Source organism: Myotis davidii, unplaced genomic scaffold, assembly GCF_000327345.1.
Source record: "Myotis davidii unplaced genomic scaffold, ASM32734v1 scaffold204, whole genome shotgun sequence".
NCBI classification, from domain to species: Eukaryota; Metazoa; Chordata; class Mammalia; order Chiroptera; family Vespertilionidae; genus Myotis; species Myotis davidii.
In genome coordinates this window covers 3,637,403-3,654,281 of record NW_006299715.1, presented here as the reverse complement: position 1 = coordinate 3,654,281, position 16,879 = coordinate 3,637,403, and the positions used below count along the sequence as shown (strand labels likewise).

General features: G+C 44.1%; 1 protein-coding gene across 8 annotated transcripts in view; it reads left to right on the top strand.

The window, feature by feature from the left end:
- Positions 1–16,879, top strand: part of PROM1 (prominin 1) — an 89,021-nt gene that overhangs the window by 57,630 nt on the left and 14,512 nt on the right. For 6 of the 8 annotated variants that reach the window (XR_001515903.1, XM_015571844.1, XM_015571846.1 and 3 more), the window contains 9 exons: positions 939–1,013; positions 2,387–2,450; positions 3,929–3,936; positions 5,618–5,808; positions 8,702–8,854; positions 10,021–10,144; positions 11,831–11,934; positions 14,154–14,238; positions 15,980–16,123. Coding sequence is in view for 7 of the 8 variants with exons in the window: in XM_015571844.1 (XP_015427330.1) it covers positions 939–1,013; positions 2,387–2,450; positions 3,929–3,936; positions 5,618–5,808; positions 8,702–8,854; positions 10,021–10,144; positions 11,831–11,934; positions 14,154–14,238; positions 15,980–16,123 (948 nt within the window). In the remaining variant the exon portion in view is untranslated. The remainder of the gene's footprint in view (positions 1–938; positions 1,014–2,386; positions 2,451–3,928; positions 3,937–5,617; positions 5,809–8,701; positions 8,855–10,020; positions 10,145–11,830; positions 11,935–14,153; positions 14,239–15,979; positions 16,124–16,879) is intronic. The other 2 variants (XM_015571848.1, XM_006775833.2) reach the window with 1 other exon arrangement.

Sequence of the window (16,879 nt, the reverse complement as noted above, 5' to 3'; positions counted from 1 at the left end):
CCCTCCAGCACGCCCCCTACTGGGGATCAAGCCTGCAACCCAGTCATGTGCCCTTGACTGGAAGTGAAGCTGGGATCCTTTAGTCCGCAGGCTGACGCTCTATCCACTGAGCCAAACCAGCTAGGACTACATTGACATTTTTTAAGACTACAGGCATTTATTATACAGAATGACCTCCAATTTATATTTGTCTGATGTTCCCTCATGATTAGATTTAAAGTATGCACATTTGTCAGGATATCACAAAAGTGATACTGTGTCTTCAGTATACTGTGTTGGGAGGTACAGGATATTTGTCTTGGTATTGGTAAGAGATAGGACACTTTAAATCTATGCATGATGTAAAATGAAAAATTTATTCCAGATCATGCACCAAAAGAACCATGGATTGTATTACTTTTAAATGTGTTTTTGAAAAGATTGTTTATTCAATAACTAGTAACCCTGCGCATGAATCCGTGCACCAGTAGCTCGCCAGTAGCTCGCTGCTGCCCTCCAGTAGCTCCCCCCGATCTCTTCATAGCTTGCTGCCCTGTCCCCTCCTGTAGCTCTCCACTGCCCACTTGTGTCTCGCTGCCCCACCCTCCTACTGATCCGTGATCCGGTCATTCCATGGCCGGTCGTTACACTTCACGGCGTAATGACCATTTGCATATTACATCTTTATTATATAGGATATTCAGTACCTAAAATCTGAGGTCACACCTATTCAGTCTGTGTTCAATTTCTCTCCCTCCTGAGGCAGGAGACCTCCCCCATCTAAAATTAGTGCTTGATACAGGCCATCCTGTGCTAACTGTGTTTTCCCCACACAATACCCTGTTGTTCCCAAAGATATAGATCATACCCTATAATATAGAGGCTTGGAACTTGGATATAAGATGACAAGTGATTTGGGGGTAACCACCTTGCCTTATGTTCTGTCTTACACATTTCAGCTCAGATTGTTGGATAATGAAATTAATCACGTCAATGGCGTTCTTCAGACAAATCTATCCAGCCTGGTCCAAATGGTATGTTATCTGGGGGACATACAGTAGCTTATTTTAATGAGCAGACTAATGCGTACGAAAACAGGTAACAGAAGAAAAGCAGTGAGATTCAGTTGGGATGTTGTTTTATGTCATCGATGCTGCTAGGCTGCAGTAGAACCTGGGGGCACCGTAAACCTCACCAAGTTTACATCTTGGCTTGCACTGCCATAAAAGAGCATATAGGCTGGGCAGCTGTTCGCGGCAGACATTTATTTCTCCCAGTCTGGTGGCGGGAATTCTGCCATCAGAATGCTGGCATGTCCGGGATCCGGTGAGAGACCCGTCCAGGTGGCAGGCGGTCATTTCTCACTGGGTCCTTGTCATCCGGTCCTTTTCCTCACCTGGCAGAGAACTCCCTGAGGCTCCTGTATAAGGGCCCCAACCTGATTCAAGGGGATCCACTCTCCTGACTTCATCACCCCCAGAGGCCCACCTCCTAATACCATCACCCTGGGGGAGGGATTTCAGCGTTTGCATTTTAGGGGGGACACAGACCTTGCGTTCAGAACAGGTTACAGTCACTGCAGTGCTCCCGGGCAGGTGGCGACACACACCAGCTGACACACAGAAACACAAGTTAAGCCTCTTCCAGCAAAGAGGCTGGATAGTTCCTTGAGTGACTTGGGAAATAAGGACATTTTCCTGCCCCGGATTTAGCCTTCCAGCAACCTGGCTGGGCAAGGCTGTCTTTGTTCTTGTTTTTGCCTCACGACAATGTGTATTCTCCAGAAGCTGGGCTTTAAGGGCATTATTGTTTTCTGTGAGCCTAGACCCCCAATTTCACGTTGTGATTGCATGGAAAAGAAGATGCTATTTTAGAAATTCGCAGATACGGGTTATCTGTGAATCTGCATCTGCACACGGCGCGTTGTATGGATCAGGGTTTCCTAACCTCAGCATACGGATGTGTGGGGCTGGGAAACTCCTTGCAGGGGGGGCTGTTCCTATGCATTGCAAGGTAGTTATGAGCACCCTCACCCCACCCTGCACAATGCCAGCAGCACCTCTCAGCTGTGACAACCAAAATGTCTCTACACATTGCCACATGTCTCCTTGGAGGACAGCATTGTCCCCATTTGAGAGACACTGGTATGGTGTAGATACATGTAAACTTATCATGAGTTAAAAGTGAAAAGTTAAAAACTTTTAGCATAAGCTTTGATGGGTACAGTTGAAAGCAAGTCCCCTCTATGGGGAATCTTTTGAGACTTTTAATGGCCACATAATGATAATTTCCACCTTAAGGTAAATGTTACATTTGTATTTTGCTTTTCTGCTCTGTGCTAAATGAGTACCGGGTCCCTGGTGTTCTACTTACTATGCACATCAATTTATTTTGAACTGTTTTTTAGAGCTATCAATCCATTAATAATATACCCGAGAGAGTGGAAAAACAAACCACGGATATAATACCAGGTGAGTGACAGACTGAAATAATTTTGTATCTCTCCTCATTAAGCATTGGTGGTTAGCACAAAGAAATCTACTAAGAATTCCATTGTTCTCATTCCCTCTTAAAAAATGTTCTCTCACCCTAACCGGTTTGGCTCAGTGGATAGAGCATCAGCCTGCGGACTCAAGGGTCCCAGGTTCGATTCCGGTCAAGGGCATGTACCTTGGTTGTGGGCACATCCCCAGTAGGGAGTGTGCAGGAGGCAGCTGATCAATGTTTCTTTCTCATCGATGTTTCTAAGTCTCTATTCCTCTCCCTTCCTCTCTGTAAAAAAAGCAATGAAATATATTTTGAAAAAAATGTTCTCTCACTAAGATCTAGAAAACTAAACGAATATCAGAGGTTTTTGATGGTACCAAATTCACAATTGACATTGATTTAAAAAATAATAATCCTCGTATGAGCACAGATTGACATCGCCCCCTGCTGGCGGGAAGCTGCCTGGCTGAGGGCCACACTGCAGTGATGAGCCCTCAGGGTGAGCTAGCAGAGCCACCAGAAGCCAAAGCTTGGAGTCACATTCTGATTGTTATCACTGGGGCAAAAGCTGTAGATTATTATATTTCCTAAAAGAACTTAAAATTGATATATTTTTTAAAAGAATACTATGTATAAGGATTTATTTTGTCTTTGGAGATATTTATTTGTCTTCTGATGCTGATGTAATGGTATTTAGATTCTGAAGGTCGCTCACAGTTTGGAGAGACAGACTGAGGTTGAGTGAATTCTACTGGTTGTGAATGATTGAATCACGTTATATTGAGGTTAGGGTAGGCATAAACCTGGGTTGTCTTCTAAGGGGAGACATCTCTGAAGCTGTGTAAAACTATCTTCTCTTTTATTTTTATTTTTAAATATATTTTTTATTGACTTTAGAGAGAGGAAGGGAGAGGAATAGAGAGATAGAAACATCAGTGATGAGAGAGAATCATTGATCAGCTGCCTCCTGCCGCCCCCTACTGGGGATCGAGCCCACAGCAACCTGTGCATGAGCCCTGACCAGGAATCTAACCTTGACCTCCTGGCTCAAGGGTCATTGCTCAACCACTGAGCCACACTGGGGAGGCCAACTATCTTCTCTTTTAAACAAATCATTTTCTCAGTGCTTCTATTTATCTGTTGACCAAGTAGTTTGAAATATTGTGTTAGAGGTACTTGATTTTTTTTTTCTAATACTATTCTTTCAACCCATTAAGACTTGTGGTCTTAAAAAAATTTTTCCCCCCACTATATAGTGCTTTAGATGCCCTGTGGGTTTTCTTTTTTTTGTTCAGTCTAATATTTCGCCTAAAAATACTCTGATGTTAAAGACAAAGTCACGCTTTGCTATGCCAGCATCCTAAGGCTGACCAATGCCGTACCTCTGATAGCCATGTACTTACTGATCTCTGTTTACTTTCTCTGCCTCCCCTTCCTGGACCTCTCCTGCCAATCTGTGCAGCTTCCCCTGTAAGTCTGGCAAAGCGCGGTGTGTGGAGTGCGTGAGCGAGGCCCATTGCACACACCATCATCGCCTAAACACAAGCCAGAGTTTTCCCAGGTCCAGGCGAGCGCCACTTCGTCAGCTGGAGTATTAACTACTCATCCAAAACAAATAGAAACCTTCAGGTCCCCTGGTTTGACCATTTGGTCCTGTCCTGCGCACACTGTTTAAGCGCCTGCTGTGTGCCAGGTTTCTGCTGGACTCTGAGATGGGAAGTGAATAAGGCCTGGCCACTGCTGCCCCTTTGGCTGGGCATGTGTACAGGTGCTGTTCATCACACTCTGGTGACATGTTGAGGTCTGTGGGTGTGGGACGAGGCTGATGGGAGGCTTCCTGGAGGAAGCGACTTCTGAGGCCTAAAGGAGGTATTAGCTAAGAGAGGGCACCGGAGCTCGCAAGGCTGGGGAGCTGTGCTGGGTGACAGGGCAGGACAGCTTGGGAGGCAGACAGGGGCCCCCTTCTTAGTTTCGGGAACCATCCATCTGAGAGGAGGAGTCCATAGATCTCATCTGTCTGACTCCCAGAAATCCCAGAGGTAAAAAGAGGCCCATGGAGCCACCTCGCCGAGGATCCTGGGGCTTTTCGCACGCATGCTGTTTGCAGGAGGCATTGAGCCACATGCAGTGATATTGTGAGCAACACACTTTGAAACAGGTTCCCACCGCTTTTATGTAGTTCCATTTTGGACCATGTTCCCATCTACCCAGAATTCACCAGGAGACCCAGATGGCCTCGAGAGAACTGTGCACCTTCCTTGGCTGCTGCGGAGATGGCAGGTCAGGATTTTAAGTGCCTTGTCTGTTCTCAGTCCACCTTGTGAGAATGCCAGGCCAGGGGGCACCCTGCTCCCCAGGTGGCCTTTCTTCTCGACCGGCCATTACCGACACTTTCCAGAAAGCTAGAACTTAACCTCCTCTCTGAAAGATTAGGGTGGAGATGAACGAGGACTGTTTGACCACTGGGGATATTCTTGCTTTTTGCATGTAGCGAACACAGATGTGTTTTGACAAGGCTCAGTTTGCATGAGCCACACAACAATTTAACAAAAATACCACCTGGAGTCCCTTGTTCACAACTTCAGCCCCAGAGAATTGGTGTGTTTCTGATGCCGGCACATAATGGAAGGAATTGTTAGGTTATGAAGTTGTTTTCCAGAAGTCACTTCACAGAAGCTGTAGAGTTAGATAAGCTCCATTTCCAGTGCTTTCTGAAAAAGACATATGGGCAGGTATTTAAGATCTATGGGCCCCAGGGTCACTGATATTAAATGGCAATAAGCATATCTACCTCAGTGAAATAAATGAGTTAATATTGATAAAAGTGTCTGGGCTGGGGTAGGTACACAGTACATTTTAATTATCTGACCCTTAAAAAAAAATAAGTTAAACAATAAAAAAATAAATAAATAAAATGGGTAAAGTAAAATAAGTTGGAAGAAAACTCTGGCTTGATTTCAGCACCATATCATCAAAGTCCATGCCCCTAGCCTCCTGTTTTGATAAGTAATTGCTTTTCGATGGTCTTGGCTACATTCCCGCGTGGTGCAGAACTTTTCATACTTCAAGTGCACACATAACACGGGAAAAAGTGAAAGTGGTTCAAATTCTTTTCATTTTGGTGCCCAAACAAAGCTTCTGTTTCCTCTAGGAATGCATGACTGAGATGTTTTTGTTTCCAGCTGTCAAAAGGATCTTGAATTACATTGGTTTAAATATCAAAATGATAGCACAAGAGGTTCCCATTAGGGAAAAGCTGTCCGTTTTCTTGGATTCCATCGATGACTTTGAAAGTAACATCTACCGGGAATTGCCCAGGGTGGAAAAATACGAGTCATACAGGTGAGTGCCTCCTTTGAGCTGGTAAACTAGGAGTGTGAAGCTTGCTATGCGGTAAATTTGACCTTACAACCAAGATAATCTTAGGAGAGCAAGTTGTACAAAGAGACCATAACCCAATGTATTCACCCTAGTTGATGCTCACTCGAAAAGTTGAATTGTTCACTTCATTGGGACATACACTACAATGGAAATTATATGATATTTCAAGGACCCCCCTTGTCCCATACACAGTTATTACAATATTATTGACTATATTCTCTATCTGTACTTTATATCTCTGTGACTCTTCTGTGGCTACCAATTTGTACTTCTTTTTTTAAAATATATTTTATTGATTTTTTACAGAGAGAAGGGAGAGAGATAGAGAGATAGAAACATCAATGAGTGAGAAACATTGATCAGCTGCCTCCTGCACATCTCCCACTGGGGATGTGCCCGCAACCCAGGTACATGCCCTTGACCAGAATCAAACCTGGGACCCTTCAGTCCGCAGGCCGACGCTCTATCCACTGAGCCAAACTGGTTTCAGCCCAATTTGTACTTCTTAATCCCTTCATGGGGGGGGAGGGGGGGGCACTCAGTAAAGTATATGATTGTCTAACCACTATGTTATACATCTGAAACTGATACAGAATGATATTGAATGTAAACTATAATTGAAAAAAATCACAGCCTTGCCCAGGTTTGCTCAGTGATTAGAGAGTCAGCCCTCAGACTGAAGGATCTTGGGTTTGATTCCCGGTCAAGGGCATATACCTTGGTTGCAGGCTTGATCCCTGGCCCTGGTCTCACATCGATGTTTCTCTCTCTCTCTCTCCCCTTCCTTCCTGCCTTCTACTGTCTCTTAAAAAAAAAAAAATCAATGGAAAAATATCCTCAGGTGAGGATTTAAAAAAAAGAAAAAAAATCACAGATCATAAAACCTTATAAGTAAATTTATTATGGAAATAAAAAATAAAATACAATTGAAACTACATCAAGAACATGCGCATAGTTTCTGCAGAGCTGACCTGCAAATTCAGGATGCATTCCGTATTTTATTTAACTTGAAGACTTGAAGTTCTTAAGCCAAGTTTTTAATAAGTTGCACTTTTGATGTCATTAGTGACTTCTAGAATCGTAGTGATAATTATCTGAGGCATGTACCAGGATTTTAAAACTTTAATTAAGAAGGACAAGGGCAGTTGGGTAATATTCTTTCCATCGTTGGCTTATAAAATAAATATGGAGAGGTCAGTGCTTGCAGAAAGTGCATCCCTGAACCCAGTCAGTTGTTCCAAGAGCTCGGGTAAGCAGCCATTTGCCCCATTAGAAAGTGCTACTGATGGGGTTTGGCCCTGGGAGGTGCGGGCAGAATATCAGACCAAGGGCCGGGGAGGGAAGGACTTGGGGACTTGAGGGATTCAGAGGATCAGGTGAGCCATTGAGAAGCACTTTCCCCTCTGAAAGGCTCAGCCCCATGACCCACCCCTGGAAGTGTTCTCACTGCCCAAACCCAAGGACACTCCAACGACATTCATTCCTATTTGGGTTATTTGTTATGCAAGAGCATAAGATAAACCATAACAATAATCACTAGCCATTAGGGAACGGTTACAGCATGCCCACCAGCACCGCACGTGTGACTTGTTGTATAATATGCACCAACGTCCCCTGGGTTGTGTTCTATTTATAGCCTCGCTTTGTAGAAAACTGAGGCTCAGGGGAATGGAGTGACTCACTTAAGGCAGCAACAACATTGTCAGAGGTGCATTTTCAACCCCATCTGACTATCTCTTCATTATTGCCCTGTAATCCACAGACCATTTTCCCACCGTGGGGCGAGGCCACCCCAGTGGGTATCAGGGCAAAGATAAGACAGACCCTTTCTCAGTGAACTTACAGTCTCGCTGAAGTTTCACAAATGGAAAGAAGGGTACAGTTATCTGTCCACCTGTCAGCTCCCCCTGCCCAGAGACCATCAGCTCATTTTTAAAAGAAATTTAACTAAGCCAATGAGGCATGCATTAACGGAAAAGGATTTCTGAGGCCACATTCCATGGCCTATTGAATTATGTGTCCCCTAGGACCTGGAACAAATGCCATAGAAGGAATGCAGGTGGCTATTATTATAATTATCAAGATTGCTTTTAATTGGATGAAAGGCTTTTGTCTCACAAGTAAATTCTTTTTTAGTGTTTTAAAGGTTGGGAAGCATTTTTAGCCTCAGCTGCCGGAAAAGCTTCGTGTACACTCTAGGACTGCCAGGAAGACCTAATTGAGGATCCATTATCCTCAAATGTCACACAGGACCATTACAAAATTGGTATTTGCCTTCTGCAGGCATTTGACTTAGGATGCTCATAAAATTCTAAAATGCACTCACTGTGAGGAGAATTTCTGGTTCTGTGGAGGAGACAATGCCCATCAAACGTCTGTACAGTCACAAAATATTTTAGAGAAATACCTAGGAAAAGAGCTCAATATTTCTTGGTCTGTTGACTATAATCTTGATCTGTTTCCACCTCCTCATTATTCTAATAAGTACATCCAGGGTTAGGAACCTTGAAAGAACGTAAAAGTCTTAAGGCTCATTGTTACTTGTAGCCCTGGAGAAGGTGAGCAAACCCTGCTTATGAGCTCCACAGAAGTGAAGCAAAGGACGAAAATAATCCTGACCATGGAGCAAGAACGCTTCAAAACCAAGATAAAAATTAAAGGTTCTTATTGGTTGGGTTGGAAGACTAGCGGTGGGAAGGCATCATTTCACATCACCTTCTGAGGAATTAACAAGGGCTTCTACTATTTCATGGCCAAGTATTATACTCAATTGTTTCTGCCCCGGTATGGCAGCTTTTGTGTTATGAGGATGTCACCTCTTTCATGTATAATAGCACTGTGCTTGTTTCACCAGGTGGCTGAGTTGCTTGATTATCTGCTGTTTTCTGACTCTCATCATGATTTTTTATTACCTGGGCTTGTTGTGTGGCGTGTTTGGCTATAAACGGAATGCCACCCCAACCACACGAGGCTGCGTCTCAAACACCGGAGGCACCTTCCTCATGGTGTGAGTGTTTGCTCTTCCTTGCCAGTGGAGGGCTGGGACCTCGGAGCAGAGTAGGTGACATGGTGGTCCTCTGGGCTGAGCACTGCGTCCCGTCGGTGTGTTGGTTGATTATACTTTTATCAATTTGGGAAATTTCATCACGAGTAAAAAAGTCAGAGAAAATCCTAAATGAGTTGCACTTTGATAGGTAAGCTTAAACATGCTGTTTATGGTGGGCTCCTTTTTAAAGCAGCTATTATGAAAATTATGTCCAAGTTTGCTTTCTTTATCCCCATTGTTTTTTCCTATATTCATATCCATTCATCCACCCATCTATTTAGCCATGCATCCATCTATCCATCCATCCATCCATCCATCCATCCGTATATTCACCAGATACTTGTTAAAGATTGATCTGTTATCAGATACTGATCTATATGGTCATCTAGCTTGTTCCCTTTGAAACGCCAGAAACTTCATGCTCTGCCAGGAGTATTCTTCTTCTGAGAGAAGTTGCATTGTGTTTCTCTTAAATGTAAAGCCCCTCCCTTCCCTGGCAGTACATCCCTACCTGCCTCTCAAGCTGCCATTCACCACACACTGTGCTCTGGATGCAGAGCCAAGTTGGCCCCTTCAGACGCTCCTGCGCTGAGCGTCTGCCCCCTGGTGGTCAGTACATGTCATAGCTTCTGGTCAAACAGTCGCTTAGGTGTTTATATACTATACTAGAGGCCTGGTGCACAAAATTCATGCGGGGGGGGGTCCCCCTCAGCCCAGCCTGCACCCCCTCCAATCTGGGACCCCTCACGGCCACCCCTTCAGACTCCCAAGGGCACGTTTCCTGCTTTAGAACCTCCCCACTCACAGTGTCCTCTGCAGAAAGTCTTGGTTCACTCAAGTAACTCAGAGCCCATGTCTGAACCATGGTACTGGCTGCAAGTGGACCAGGAATACGCCTTAAGGGTTCCCTAAGTACATATTGTGCCCAGGACTGAAAGACCACTGTGCTGACCACTTTCTGTCTTCACTCCTGGGTAAGCTGACTCATTTGACCTGTAAACAGCTGAAGATGCAGGTTCCTCTTCTGCATTGAGTATAGAGTCAGTAATTACTGATGGGTAATATTGAATAATGAACAATTCCTTATAGAATTCTTAACTTTCTTTTTTTTTTTTTTTTTTTTGCAGTGGGGTTGGAATTAGTTTCTTCATTTGTTGGATATCGATGCTCTCTGTGGTTCTTGCTTTTGTCATTGGTGTAAATATGGAAAAATTGGTCTGTGAACCTTACCAAAACAGGAAATTATTCCAGGTAAATGAGGCTTTTTTGTTTGTTTGTTTGTTTGTTTGTTTTTTAAATATATTTTATTGAATTTTTACAGAGAAGAAGGAAGAGGGATAGAGAGTTAGAAACATCGATGAGAGAGAGAGATCAGCTGCCTCCTGCACACCCCCCAGTAGGGATGTGCCCTACATGCCCTTGACCGGAATCGAACCTGGGGCCCGTGAGTCTGCAGGCCGATGCTCTCTCCACTGAGCCAAACCGGTTCGGCTAAATGAGGTTTTTGTTACCATTAAGGCAGAGCTTGAGCCAAAACTTTGGGTTTCTTCAAGAGCAGTGCAAAAAGATGAGTAGTTTGATTTTTATTCAAAAAGTTAAGATTCCTTCTATTTGATATTCCTTCTATCAGATCAAAAAATATATATGCTGTTATTGTTATTATTTTTTGTAAGTGAAATCATACCAGGAATTAAAGCATGTGTATCAATGGGGACATTAATATTTGGGGAGAAGAAAATTTTGCTCAGCAGTAGTTCCCAAATGTGGCTGGAAACATCAGAAGATAAATCCCTGGGTGCCTCCAAACCCCAGGAAGTTTCTGACATGTTAAAGAGTTTCCCAGATGACAGTTGCCCACACAGATGGTTTGAGACCATATATTTGAAGCGAAGGGGATGATAAATTATGTGCCTCCTGGCAAGATAGTTTGTTCTTGGCAGAATATGACGAGGCAGTTGGAAGTGGGTCTCAAGCCTCATTTTCTCCCTCGAAACCCACCTTCTACATAGTCTAGGGGGGCATTTCACATTTAGCTTCATTTAATTAGAAGGACGTTTGGGTTTTCATGTTTGCCCTTTAAGTTTGGCTCTCCGATGTTTTTCTCCAGATTCTGATTTTTAAAACATATTTATGTTTCCCTGTTTTACTGTATATATTTTCCAATTCAGGATCTGTCACAAAATCAGGTGAATGGCTATTAAACTAATCAGTTGTTGTCATGGTATTTTAATGATTTGATTGGTTGAAAAAAGCTAAATTGAGAGCATAGATTTGTCATATTATCCTCACATGGACTCTTGGTAAAAAAATAGTAACAACACATCAAACTAAACTTTATTATCTCCCATATTGTGTTAAATCGTTAAAAATAATTTTTAAAAAGTAGGGGATATTTCTAAACCATTTCCACTCCTCAAGCACATACACAGCCATGCATGAATTAGCCCATGTTAAATATATATGATGTGAAGTCAGAGAATGTGTGAGTGTTAATTCATTTTGTCTAGAGAGAAGTAGTGTGGAGCTGGGTCAACCACTTTGTGGCTTTCTATTATCTACTCTTAATAAAATGGTCTGTTCTTGTCATTTCTAATGTGTTTGTTTTACTAAAAAGTAGTGTACTCCAAAGTAATTTCAATAATTTCTGCTGATGCTACCCAGTGGTGGTTTGATTTATTCCAACCACACTATTGTTTTATAGTTTTAAATTGAACATCAATGAGGAGCATCATGACATGAAAATCCCTAAAATATAATTAACATAACATTGTTTTTATTATATGTGTATATGTTAGTGTAAAACTGCCTTTTTTAAAAGTTTTGTTTTATTACTTAAAGTATTACAAAGAGTATTACATATGTCTCCTTCCCCCCCCCCCCTTGACCTTCCCCCAGAAAACTTTCTTTCTTTTTAAAAAGTTTTAAAATTTGTTCTAGATTATGGACACACCATATTTACTAAATGAGAATTGGAAATACTATCTCTCTGGCAAGATACTTAACAATATGAATATTAATCTCACTATTGAACAAGTTTACAGGTATAAGTTTTTTTTCTGGTTCAAATGTTGTTTATTTTCAGAATGATAATTTTATTTTCCAAGTGTCTTTAACTTTAATGATCAGACTTGCCAGTTTCAGAATTAAACTGTTCTCTAGTCTTACCGAAGAAATAGTAGAAATAAGACCAAGAAGTTGATCCTTCCCTTGAGAACCTTCTAGACCTTGGAATGGTAGTGCTTTAAGGTCCCCCTGTCCAGGGATCACTAGGACACACTGGTGAAAGTGACTTTAAAATGCATAGCAGGACCCTGTGAAAACTCTTGTTCAAGGACCACCCTCCCCCAAATAACCACGTAACACAAAGTCAGTGGGTGGGTTCAAACCACAGATGTGCAAATGGTGATGGAGCTCAAGGGCCAGTCTGTGGGGCGGGGGCTGCCTGGGCTCCGGTCCTGGCTCTGCCTTCAGGCCTCTGTGATCTTAGATCAGGGGTGGGCAAACTTTTTGACTCGAGGGCCACAATGGGTTCTTAAACTGGACCAGAGGGCCGGAACAAAAGCATGGATGGAGTGTTTGTGTGAACTAATATAAATTCAAAGTAGACATCATTACATAACAGGGTACGGTCTTTTTTTTTTTTTTTAGTTTTATTCATTTCCAACGGGCCGCCCACAGGCCATAGTTTGCCCATGGCTGTCTTAGACGGTACACTTCCTCGCTGTGCAATAGGAATGACATTTCAGTGTCTCTCAGCTCCTCTAGCAGAGACAGCAGATGAGTGAGTGGCACCTGTGTTCACCATCCTTTCACTTTGGCAGTCATCCTGGCAGACATAGCTAATTAACTGTGGTCTTCTACTCAGCCCAGAGACCTCTCAGGATCTTTCTCAACCACATGTTCTAGGCCTGTGGTCGGCAAACTGCGGCTCTTTGGCCCCTTGAGTGTGGCTCTTCCTAAGCCTTAGGAGTGCCCTAATTAAGTTAATCACAATGTACCTACCTGTATAGTTTAAGTTTAAACATTTGGCTCTCAAAAGAAATTTCAATCGTTGTACTGTTGATATTTGGCTCTGTTGACCGATGAGTTTGCCTACCACTGTTCTAGGCAGACATTATCAATCCATTGGTGTTTCTGTGCACGATTAAACCATCCCTATGTGGAGAGGACACGACACGACCACGTTCTTGTGATTCTGGCTCCTGCAGGACTCTAGTCTTCCTTCTGTTAGGACATCAAGCTTTCTGTTCCAGCAGCACCAGCCTACTTGGGGCTCTCTATGGAGGGCTATCGCACCTCCTAGGGATGTGGAATGTTTCTTCTTCAGGCATCTCTCAGGGCTAGAGGACTCTGGCGGCAGCACAGGGAGGACACGCCCTCAGGAAGTGGCTGTGTGGGTGACAGAAATATGCATCAGATGAGGCTCAGGGGAGGTGGTTTTCTCATTTTAAAGGAAGCACAGAGAGGTGAGGCCAAGTCAGGTTTCTAGCCAAAGGATGCTGACCTGTCGGTAGCCCCCTGGGTGTCTCCATCCTGCCATTAGAATATTCCTCCACCAGGTGTTTAGTGAGTGAAGCTCAGCCCAGGGGATGCAGGGAGAGATGGGCTGGCAGAGGGTTGACAGAACCTTTTAATAAAGCCCAAGATATGCCTTGTAATGCCTACCTATAGCAAGTGTTGTTTTGTTTTTTGTTAAATTTAATTTTTTAATATTTTATTGATTTCAGAGGAAGGGAGAAGGAGAGAGAGAGAGAGAGAAACATCAATGATGAGAGAGAATCATTGATTAGCTGCCTCCTCCGTGTCCCCCACTGGGGATTGAACTCCTAACCCGGGCATGTGCCCTGACCGGGCATCAAACCCTCACCTCCTGGTTCATGAGTCAGCACTCAACCACCCAGCCACACAAGCTGGGCTAGGGTGTTTTTAAATGAGAATTTATTTCTTTCTGATGTATAAATGTGTTATTCCTTATAGACCTGGAAAGAACACAGAGGAGACAGACAGAAGAACATATTTACCGATCCTACTGAATCTGTTTCCAAATGGGACATTTTGTAAAGTGGGGAATGAAGTCAGGAATGGTGGGCACCACGGGGGTTCAGGCCGCCGCAGGTGACAGCCTGCTGCGTGGACCCCCAGCGGCCACTTTGTTCACAGATTGTAAACAGAGACTGTGACCCCTTCTCTTCCTCGTTGGCAGTGGACGGGGGGCCACAGCTGCCTCTCTGGTTCATGGTCGCTCTGCTTATCCCCACAGAGACTGCAAAGACAACAAAGGCATTTACACTGCCCTGCAGCTGGAGAATGTCTACAATGTCAGTAAGCATCTCACCATTAAGGAGGTACGCACTCGGAACCCGCCAGGACATTCCCGTGGCTCGTTCCCCGATCCACTTGTCTTTGCTGCTTCAAAAGGGGGTGAAATTCATATAAAATCAACCATTTTGGAGTGACACTTTGTATGTTCTAATTCCAAAACACGTGCATCCCGCCCCGCCAGTTGGTGTCTCTCTTGAGGCATGAGTACCTCCAGTTGATTGTCCCCTAACAGGGCCTCCAAGGGAAAGATTCTTTCTCCCTGAGGGTTGGTGTTCCGAGAGGAGCAAGCCCCACCTGCTTCGCAGGGAGATTGGCTCTATAAGACTGGCCACCGTTTTCTGCCAGGTCCCTGGAGTGGGGCTAGGCACCGAGAGCTATGGGCTCTCCTGAGCTCTGCTGGCCCTGGGCCCAGGGATGGAAGGGGACAGGATGGAATGGCCCCTTCTGACCAGCAGAGGGAGGAGGAGAGTTTCAGCTGCCCAGGCTCAGGGTGCCATCTGTCAAGGCCATCCCCACTCCCCTACACCTCCAGACCCTCTGGGTTTCTCAGCTGTGTCTCAATCAATAGGCATGTGTCTCTCTCTCCCTCTCCCTCCCTTTCTCCCTTCTGCTCTCTCCAAATATGCTTGGGTGAGGATTAACAAAACAAATTAAAAAATTTAAAAAAGGGGGCTACAGTATACACATTTTGTATTGATTATATTCCCTAAATAGACCTTGCCTATATACATAAATAAAAATGTAATTTTGTAACCAAGCCCAAAATAAATGCCCTCCACACATTTCCCATCATGCCTGCCATCGGACATTCTCTCTGTGTGCCAGAATGAGTAGCGGTGGGTGCGGGGGGCCCAGCATCCTCGGGCACCACACACCGCCCGCACTACCGGCTGGCCCTTAGGATGACCCCAGGCCATCCTCCCTGCTCCCATAAATGCATGCTCCCCAACCACCTGAGTCCAGTGCCTGTGCCTCCTGTCCCGGATGCAGGCTGCCCGCCCCCTTTCAGCATCTCTTTCGTTAAGACTCACTCAGAAGCCGCCACCTCTGTTTTGCCCTCCCTGCCTCCTCTCCTAGAAGGTTCTCTCCCATCCCTCGTGTCTGGTGCAGGTCCTGTGCCTTTATTATGATATTGCCTCTACCTTTTGAGGTCCTTGAGACTAAAGATGTGCTGTTATTTTGCTTTGTACCCCACCTCCTCACATAGCGCTCTGCATAGGGCATAAGGAAAGAGGCAGGGGAGGGGTGCGAGGGGAGGGAAGAGTTAAGAATAAATGCCAGTCAAGTGCCTGTGTATTTTTTTTTTGTCCTGTGTAATTTTTTTCTAAATATATTTTTATTGATATCACATTAATGATGAGAGAGAATCATTGATTGGCTGCCTCCTGCACACCCCCTACTGGGGATGGAGCCTAAACCAGGGCATGTGTCCTGATGGGGAATCAAACTCTGATCTCCTGGTCTATAGGTCAATGCTCAACCACTGAACCATGCTAGTTGGGCTCCTGTAATTAAACAAAAAAAGAAACAGATTTTTTTGAGAGAGAGGAAGGGAGAAGGAGAGAAACAATGATCGACTGTCTCTTGCATGCCCCCCCCCCCGGCCCGTGGGGGATGGATCCCACAACCTGGGCATGTGCCAAGGCTGGGAATCAAATCAGCAACCTTTCACCTTTCAGTGGTAAAGGGATGACGCCCAACCAACTGAGCCACACTGACTTTTTTGGAGAAAAATGGACTTACTTATGACTTCTTATTGCACAGCACATTAGACACATGAACAATGAATTTAAAAAGATGAGCGTGAACCTTGATGACATTATCCTCAAAGAAGAAGGAAAAAGAAACCTTCTGGATTTCAGTGACTCGGGAGTGGAGCAAATCGATTATGACACTTACTTGGCTGAGGTATGTATGACCCATGTGTCCACAATTGGTCTTTGGGGGGGAAATTAGAACACAAGTCTTTTTTTAGTCTGTTTTGATTTACTTTTTTATTAAGATGAAAGTCACATAATAGAAAAGCAACTATTTTTAAGTGAACAATCGCTAGTGTTCAGGATAATCTCACTGGGACACAAGGCCCTACCTCTGTCCAGCAGGAGAACACCTCCATCGCCCAAAAACAGAGCCCTGTGTCCCTTCAGCAGCTGCCCCTCATCCCCCCTCCTGGCCCTTGGTCGCCACCAACCTGTGCTCCGTTTCTATGCATCTACCTGTCCTGGGTATTTGATATGAGTGGGGTCATGCAGGATGTGACCTTTGTGTTTAATGGCCTTCACTGACCCCTTCATGTAGCCCACCATTTTTGAGGTTCAACTGCATGACAGCACGTGCCAGTCAGTACTTCTGCTCTCCATGTGGTCGCATAGTATGGTCGCATGGGTCTAAAGACGAATGCAGACGCTATGCATGAGTGTCTGCCCGACTTTATGGACCGTGTTCCTTCTGTTGCCTATTAGACGTTATTAAGATTTTAAAAAACCATCATCATGACATGGTTCTTTTTTTTTCCTGCATTTTATTTTATTTTATTTTTTATTTTTTTTAATTTTTTTATTACAAAGGGTATTACATATGTGTCCATTTTTTCCCCCGCCGTCTCTTCATCATGAAACAAAACTGTTCTCTGAAAAACTTGTCAGTCCCTCTTTGTTTTCAGTT